The 9,691-nt window shown below is 37.7% G+C and overlaps 1 protein-coding gene across 1 annotated transcript; it reads right to left on the minus strand.

The window, feature by feature from the left end:
- Positions 1 to 368: 368 nt before the first annotated feature.
- Positions 369 to 8,946, minus strand: LOC120106829 (probable protein phosphatase 2C 43). The gene is made up of 4 exons (XM_039119883.1): positions 8,390 to 8,946; positions 1,315 to 1,679; positions 980 to 1,216; positions 369 to 885 (listed from the first exon to the last, which is right to left on the minus strand). Exons 1-4 carry the CDS (start codon positions 8,676 to 8,678, stop codon positions 637 to 639), a joined length of 1,140 nt encoding a protein of 379 aa, XP_038975811.1. The 5' UTR covers positions 8,679 to 8,946; the 3' UTR covers positions 369 to 636.
- Between the last annotated feature and the right edge of the window lie 745 nt (positions 8,947 to 9,691).

A 9,691-nucleotide genomic window follows, 5' to 3' on the forward strand; every position in this document is an offset into this window, starting at 1 on the left:
TTGCCCGTTGGCATCCGGTTGCCAACGATTTTAAGTTTTCCAGTATGACATTTAGTTGCTTGAATAACCTCGTAATCGTCCATGTCCGTATGCAGCATTAAGAAAAGATACATAAATTATATAAAAGGAATGTAATTAGAGACTAAGAATGCATAACTAAATCAAATACTATGTTTCAAGGGCCATGAACCAACCCAGCACCAGAGAAATTACTCGAAGTTTGTTGCTTGCCATAAGGTCACGCACCTAGGTGGCACTCAATATATGAGCAACATACACCACTGCAAGTCCTAATGCATTTTCAACACAACCAACACAGGATGAAATCTTGATTTATATATGACAATCAAGAAGCAATATCCGGGATATTAGAACAATAAAGAAAGCAAGTATTTGGTGCTCATCCAAAAAGAAAAAGCAAAAGAGATTGCGCTCTGTTGTAGTATTTTCCTAGAGAATTGAAACCAATACAGCACATAAAACATAACAAAAAACGAACTTAGAAGTGCAGCACTGTAGTGATATGTGTAAAAAGGGAATAAACTTCCATGCAACAGAACACAATAGAGGGCGATAATAAAACCTGGTTGAGATTCAGGTGTAAGGAACACTATCATCAGACTATCGAGCTTGCATTCAAATATTGTCCAATACCGAAAAATTTGAGGGTCCAGCTGCATCAGCGAAACCACGTACTGATAATTCTGGCACAGATGCATCTGAACCCAGCAATAACTCGTGATCTATGAAGATGACGACAACTGTTATGTCATCATGGAAAAAGCGGCGGATCCCCTTTTCCACTTTCTTGAGATCCACGTACCTCATTTCCCTCTTCCGAGCAGCTTCCTGCAACGCTGCTCTGACCAGCCTCCTTGCAATTCCCTACCAAAAGAAAACACAGTGGAATGCTGCCAGAAAAAAGAACATAATATAAAATTTATACTAGCAAGAAAAAGAAGCAGAGCGAACAACATACAGCTCTTGGATAATTATACACAATTTCGGCTGCTTCCTGATTTGTCAGGTGCTCCCACAGTCCATCAGATGCAAAGATCAAGAACTTATCTTGTGGACGGAGGACTCGTGTATAAATGGATGGCTCTGCTGTAAGAACAGGCCTGCGAAGAGGTTCAGAGAGCCTGAAACGTTGGACAGATGGGTCTATAGAGAATTCTGGCTTCTTTAAGTATGCATCCCCTATGGATCTTGACACCTAAGAACATGGAATGCCATGTGACGACAAGTTCGAAAGAGCAATTTTACTGCAATTGAAATGAGAGAATCTGGTTAAGCTGCTGAAGAATAGCTGACCTGGATTATTCCTTTGATTCGCCATACCCCATGCTTAAGAACCACAATATGCGAGTCATCTGGATGAAGAGACCTAAGTTCTTGTCTCACCTCCTCCATACTTGCATTATGATCTCTCGTCAGTTGTTCAGCAACGATGTTGTTTGACTTACCTAAACAACCAACAACTGCTCGAGAATCTCCCACATTGGCTACGTATAATGTCCCCTTCCATATAACTCCCGCTAAACAACAAGATCCAATTGCAGCAAGCAATGGTTTTATTTGATGTGTTCTGCGAACATGTGCAAGAAACCCATCCTCAGTTGCAGAAAATGCATTTCTGACAACATCCTCAGATATAGTTCCATTTTCTCGCGCAAGTCCTATGAAATGGAAAACATGGAGAACAAATGGACATCAGATATCAAAGCAAATCCCTTCTTAGTTATCATATCATACTGGCACATAACTTGAGCAATGCACACGTTATAGTTTTTTCTCTTTTTTCCAACTATTCTAGAAATGCAAAAAAAAAATGTATCAAATCATAATAAATAAAAGCTTCAATAGCCAAATTTCTGTTGCACATTAAGCAATGAACTTAATGATGGCCGAGCAAATACTCCCTTCATTAATACCGGCATTATTGATACTATTGTCTATATGGCAAACAAAGAACTCTATATAAGCTGAGCCACCATGTATAAACTTCCATCATAAATATCGGTGGTAATAATATTGACCCCACACAATGCAAAAGTATTGTTTTTTATCCTTTTTCCAATTATTTTTATGTCGCAATATGTCAATATAATTAAAATAAATAGATGGCTTTAATAGACAAATTTCTGTTGCAAATTAAGTAATGAACTTTAATGATGACTATGTACATTAATACTGGAATCATTAACATTTGTTGCATATTAACGAACTCTAATGATGGCCAGCACATTAATATCAGCATCATTAATTATTGGCCATCTGGCAAATGGAATGCTCTACACAAGCTGAGCCTTCATTTGCGATACATATAATACATATAAATGGCAGAACCAAAAAGACTGCATTTTTCTTTCACCAGCTGCAATAAGACAAACGACAATCTAACAGCCTTGCTTGCTTTCATAGCCATATAAATAAGCTTCAACTTTAACCTACAAGACTCACCCTATTTCATGAAATTGGCTCTATGGCTCAAGTCACAATCACAGTGATTTGATATTGCGAAACATCTGGCTTCCAAATTGATGTGAACCTTACTAAATTGGGAACCCAATCCTAGCCATAGCAGATTTTGCAAGAGAGAGACCTGCCATAAAACTTTAAAGAATCTAGGTTCCTTAACATCATGCAAGGACAAAAAGTGGCTCTACATATCATGTCAAAATCACTACAATTTGGAAATACTTAACCACTAGCTTCCAAATTGATGTGAATCCTCTAAATTAGTCACACATTCCTATCCACAGCAACTTTGAAAAAAATGTATCCATCCATGTAATCCTAAAGACCAGTTGGCAGGTATGCACACCTACTTGGTTCCACAATTTAAGCTCATGCAGCTACAGTTCGGACATCAAAGGTCAAGGTACCCTATGATAAGTCGCAGAACCAAATAAAAACATAATCGCAAACAATAGAAGTATGAGAAGCAAAAAAATGAAGCTTTTTTCTGGGAAAAAATGCAAGCCATCGAAAAAAGAAGAAGGCATCCCACATGGGTTCAAAAAAAAAAACTTCAAGGAATATGTCATTTACTACAAGTAGGTGCAGATCAACGTGCTTAATTATTATGGATTTGCTGAGGAGATAATAGAGGGATGCATTAAGATTTTCCATCCAGACAACAGGTTACTTTTATCAAAAATGTTACTTTCAAATGGATGACAATGAATGATGGTTCAATCTATCACATATGCTTGAGACAATAACACACATTGCCACAAAAAGATAAATGACCCTACAAACTAATACCACATGTTTTTAATCAAGATTGCATGATACTATAATTAATGATATGTCTGCATGTTTGAGGATTGAGGCCTCAATGCTACCAACCAAAATCAGTGCTAAAGATTATCTATGGAGGATCCATACTGTTAGCATTAATTATAATCTACATTACAAGAACTTCTCTGAAATCAAAAGTCATGTCTTTTGGAGGCATTTTCCTATGCATCAAGTAGCCCAAAATCATAATATTTTAATGGCTTGATACGATGTTTAGCATGATTTATGTTATAGAAGCATCCAAATCTATTGAATTTTGGTAAACATGTTTTATGAGGTATGTGTGTTGTGTGTGCGTGCGTGTGTGTGTATGTGTGCGTGTGTGCGTGCGTGCGTGCATGTGTGCGTGCGTGCGTGCGTGCGTGCGTGCACATAGGTATGTGTTTTTCTACTCTCCTTCCAGAAGGATTGAGGCCTCAATCCTACCAATCCAAAATCAATGATGGAGAACTAGAGAGAAGCCATAATATTGATTATAGTCTACATCATAGAAACTTCTTTGAAACCAAAAACCATGTCTTTTGAAAGTCATTTTTGCATGTGTCAAGTGGTCCAAAAATATATTATTCTAATAGCTCAAAATGATGTTTTGCATGATTGGTTTAGAAACATCCAGCTCTATAGAATTTTGGTACACATGTTTTATAAAATGTACATAGAGAGCAAACCTTCGCACAATTGTAAGGCTGCTCCATTGTGACTTGGAGGTCATGAATTTCAAACATGGAGATAGCCTCTCCACATATGAGGGTAAGGTTGCATACATATGACCCTTCCCAAACCTTGCAATGGCTAGAGCCTTATGCACTAGGCCTTTATATTTTATGAGGTACACATCATCATCAAAGATGTGGATTTTTATTTCATATTCCATATAATATAGTTTGGCATCCTGACAATATTGCAACCATCAATTTTTTACCCATTCGATGTATAGGTAGGAGGCTTCCAAAATACATGATTTTTTATTTCTAAAGTCTTTATATAAGTAGATCATGGTCAACGAAATCAATTCTTAATTTAGAATGGATGTATAAACATGATTTATTTTTAATTGGTAATACATATATATGAATGGATGTATAAACATTTTTTTATCATTTAGACATCAAATTTCCCTTCACATAATCTAGAATCTTACAGTAACTCAAAACAAGGTCTCTGTTGCTTAAACGTGGCCTAAATACTGAGGATCACAGGAAGAATGAAATTTTAGCTTGAAAACACAGCAATTTTCAAATTCAAAATGCAGCAATTAACATGAATTGAGCAAGAACTCGCAAATTATTAGTGTATGTGCGATCAAATTATCTATGCCATATAGGAGCAAAAAAACCAAAGCATGCTTTGCTATTTATTGTCTCGTTTTGTTTACTCTATTTCAATCAAAATTCTGAATGTTCAACTTATTCCACGATGAATACAGACATGTGCAATCTGTTGGATGCATTGGTGGGAAACTAATATCTAATTATCTAAAATCAAATAAAAGCAAAATATTAAAGTTTAGAAAAGATAATTATTATAAACAACTTTCTATTTGTAAATAAATTTGTCATGGGTGTCATAGATCATCCATAACCTAGAAGTCAATCAAAGTTTGAATTCATTCAGGTAGGTTTTGGTCATGTTAATTATAAACTTGTTAAAGGGACAAAAAAATTTTGGAGTCTTGCATTTCTAATTCAAATCCATCAAGGCTTCATTCAACCATAAATACCATATTTTCAGTATGGCTGACAAAATGTGACCTACACCTGCCAACCCACACAAACCCCCCTGAATAAATGGGTTATGGCGGGTTTCTTTAAAATCAGTCAGTTCCAATGAATCCTAAAGCAGCCTAATTATAAATCAGCAGATTTGGGTCTAAGCGCTGGACTTGATTGATCAATCAAGACAGGTAGAGAACCAACCAGATATTTTCTTTGAGGTTTGGTTCATTAAAAAGAAAAGGTTCCTGCGAGTGAAGGATAGGAAAGGCCATGGGATTTTGGGATGGCAAGTTACCTTTTATTTAATTTTATCCTCAATCAGTTTATGACCATCATATATCCTCGTTCCCAACTTTAAAGTGATTATGATGATTATTTGAAGTTAAATTTGATTTTGTTGTTTGTGATGTTTGTGTACCATGTTTTCTTTTCTTCTTCAGTTACATGAATGATTCATGAGTGAAAACTTAAATGCATCAGTCGGTCGGTACGGATTTATGTAAAATAAATGCGTTAAGCATGAGTTTACATCTCCCAACTCGATTATCAATGGGTCAGCTGTGGATTAAGAGTTTGACCAGAACCTACCTTGACCCAACCCAAACATGAACCAACCATTACCACCCCTAACTTTTCAAAAGAAGTCACCTGGACCGATCATGTTATGCCCTAGCAACCCTGCAAGCCCAACAACAAAATGCAAACCGTATAGCGCAGAAACATCCTAGAAGGTATTAACTGGCTGAGCTAAGTCTAATGAACACAGGAAAGCCCATATAGAAGTGAATTTTCAGTATGTTGTGATATTATACAGGTTGGATGTGTAAGTTATAACCCAATCATTCTCATTTGATGCTGATATATCTTAGTTAAAAGATATAATAAATTCTCATATTTTTATTTAGCATTTTTCATGATCAACTCATATGATTGATTGTTATATAAGTTGTTTGGAGAATTTGTAATATTTCTACCTATGGTGTATACGGTCCTCCAATGGCCGACCTACAATATATTTAAGCCTTGAGAGTACATGTAGGATTTGAAATTTCTGCACATGCAGACAAGTAAGCATGTAATGGAATGTATGACACTCCAGAGGCTAACAACAGCCGTAGGGCTATTAATGACCAGCCAAAATTCAAAGAATAATTGATTAAAGAACATTAAAGTAAGGAAATACAGAAACTTTATTCCATCCACTATCATAACCATGTTTGTATTCCTCCTTCTAAAGCACTGAAAAAACCCCAAACTATTCTTATGGAATATTGGACTCATCATAAATCCTATAGTGAAGACAAAAGTAAGGAAAGCACACCCTTGACATCAGGGTACAGAAGAAATTCTTTGATATGTAAAAGAACAGATGGGCCTGTAAATATAAAAGTTAGCATTGCATAAATATTCTAATTTGAGATACAATTTACAAATGGAAAATGCTTAGTACCACCAAAAGCCTCCCTGAAACATGTTGACTCACCATATTTTCTGGAGTATGAAGGGATTGGAAGTTTGGCCTGATATTAACAAGCTGACGCCCAGTGTAAGGTGCTAAAGAAACAAATTTACATTCATTCCAATGAAGTTGTTTGGGAAACATAGCAGCAACCTTTACAAAATATTAGCTTAAGGCCATGATGGAAAAAGCCCCCATTTGTGAACAATTATGAAGTGCCCCAATATGCCATGCTCTTAGATGAACTAGAAGCTAAATAGTTTTAATCAAAATCAGGAATTTTTAGGATTTATGTTATCATGGCCCATATAAGTAAGAGTGAGACTGAAGAAGGTTAATTACATTAAGTTTCCAGATTATTCACTGATTCTTTCCATTCTATTTTCCCTTGATTAGCAAATTTCAGAAAAATTAGCATAAGTTCTTGGCTTAATAGTTTGCTCCTCTATCAAATTTTCACTCGAGAAAATTCTTTTATCCTCTTTTTGCTCGTACTTTATTCTAAAATTCAGAACCTATACCCCTCCAGTGACTCAATCAACCAAATTGGTCTTCATTAGTCTTCTCTTTTTCATCCTTATATCTAGTTCCATTTCTTTTAATTGCAGAAAATAGCAAATTCTCTGGTTTATTGCAGACCCAGTAGCCGCAGAAGACGGAAAACTAGTTGCCCCACCTTCAAGCATTCCACTATAAAATTTTCATCTCACAAATCGCAACATATGGTAGAAACAAATGTGGCCATCAGAGCCAAGATGTAAGCTGAAAATATTGATGCTTTTCATGCATGCACCTTTCTAAATATGATGGAAGGAGCACCCGGAGATCATCTATCAAGAATATCGGACACCCAATACAGGAGCACTGAAATGTTACACATTCTAATCATGAATTTTGGGAATTATTTTTATTTATATAATCAGATAAAATGTAGCATGGCAGAAGGCATAAATTATGCAGCAACATATAAAACACATAAAATAGCCTCAGTATACAGGATGCAGAAAAAAGCAAAGAGTGCTTATGGTTAAACATATTCTCAATTGCATGTATACAGTATCTAATCACTATGGAAAGTAGGATGGGTGACTCATAAAACTCAGCTCATAATCAGAGTGACAAGAGATATAAACACCATAAAAGAAGTTATCACTGAGGGCATGTTTTTGTGATCAAGCACTTTCTCATTCCATTAGATACAAGAAGCAAAGATCCCTTAAATAATTGAATTAAACAGACAGTCACATTAGCAAGCCGAAATCTACTACAAAAATAATGTTAGCATAATTTATGGATTGTCTAAATAAGTTACCAATGGTAACTAAAGAAAGAAGGATAAATGACAGAAAAATCAAGTTAACAAATGGACTAAAAAATAAACATGTAATATATTAGAAAATGAAATTAGCTCACAAGCACTAAACTGAGGGCATGTAATCGTAACAAACACTTTGTCATCCAAGTTCTATTAATTTTAATAGAATAATCATCACTTGTATAAATACAGGGAGCAAGGATACCTTAAATGCTTAAATAAAATAAATACATATCAGCAAACCCAACATCTACTATATAAACAATTTCGGGAGAACATATCAACCATATGTGCATGACCTGGATTTTCATGACAATGTCCTAATCTCCCCACCTTTAGTTTTGCTAAATTTCCTAGCATGGATCAAATCCAAGAGCTAATCCAACATTAAATCTCCCAGCCACATAAAAGCCACCACAGAGCCATCGCCAACTCCGACACCAACCAAGAACACACCTTGAGAAGCATACCAGATATAAAGATAAGCTTCATAAGTACAAAATCAGTAAAATCAACACTTCCCGAACAATTGATGATGAAGTAATTAAAAGAAAATTTTAAGAACAGCAAAAGATGTCTAACAAAGCGACCTACTCATGAGATGAAGGAAGAGGTGATCGGAGATGAAGCGGGAGGCGTCGGGCCCGCCGTGGCCGTCGTAGACCCCAACGAAGGTGGCGTCGGGCCCGGTCTCGACCTGGCTGTGGTCCTCGAGAACCTCGTTGGCCTGGACGACCGCCATCGAGAACTCCCCGGCCGAGTGCCGCCCGAGGTCCCGCGACCACAGAAGCGCGTCGTCCTCGTCCTCATCCTTCCTCATACGCGAGTACTTCCGGACCGGGCCCCAGCACGCCGCCGCAATCCTTGCCAGCCACGAAAACATCCCTCATTGCCTCCTCGGCGGAGCCCTAGGGTTCCCTCGCCGGAGATCGCCCAAGCCGCCTCAAACCGGAGCTCTCGTTGCCGGATCCCGATCAAAAAAAGATATCTCCCAAAAGAAAGCAGCAAAAAACTCGGTTTCGGGGTTGGATTTCGGAGAGGAAAGATTAAAATTAGGGTTTGTAAAGGGATTTGGGGATACAGAGAGAAGAAAGGGAGAGGTTTTGTTCACAAGAAGCGACGGGGAAAAGGGGAAAGTTTTTACGAGTGCGTGAGGTGGCAGGGTAGCGGCGTTTAGGCGGCATATATAGGGAAGCGGTTGGGAAAATGGCACTCTTGCAGCAGAAATTTACGACAATGCCAAAGTGCGATGGGCAGCCAAAAAGCGCGCACAGAGGAGCAAATAAAGCGAGAGCGGCTTCGAGACGGATACCGGCCAGGTCGACTTCAGGACCGTGATTTCGGAGCGTTGACCTCGTGGATTTCCGTTGGGGTGTTTAAATAAAGGAGAGAAAAACCAGTGCTGACGAGTGCACGTATTTCAACGGTTGTGATTATAGCAGTCGGTGAAACCGTGAGGGTGTGCTATGGGCTTTTTCTGATAGCAGTGTGCTCTTGATGCCCGTTGTGGCATGCTGTCAACTCCGCTCAGGAGGAGCTGACATATCTATTTATTAGGTAAGTGAGATTTCGCTGAGCGAGGAGGCTGGTATTATTTCTAGGAAGCTTGTCAAACTTCCTCACGTGCAATAAAGGGTGACACGAGGACAAGGGAAGCTTTTTGCTCATTCTGGAGTTTGAGACGTGAACCTCTTTTGCTACTTGAGCTGTCTTCAACATATATGTCGATGAGACGGAGAAATTAAAGTTGCCTATTTGACTGCAGGTGCTCTTTCACTTTTGGGGCCAAGTTTATGGATTTCCTAAAGTGGATAGACATCATTGTTATGAACTGGTGAACGGCAATTATCTAATAATTTCACATCTTGATTATGTCCTTTAGTTAAGCGTCACACA

The sequence above is a fragment of the Phoenix dactylifera genome, unplaced genomic scaffold (assembly GCF_009389715.1).
Source record: "Phoenix dactylifera cultivar Barhee BC4 unplaced genomic scaffold, palm_55x_up_171113_PBpolish2nd_filt_p 000654F, whole genome shotgun sequence".
Lineage (NCBI taxonomy): Eukaryota > Viridiplantae > Streptophyta > Magnoliopsida > Arecales > Arecaceae > Phoenix > Phoenix dactylifera.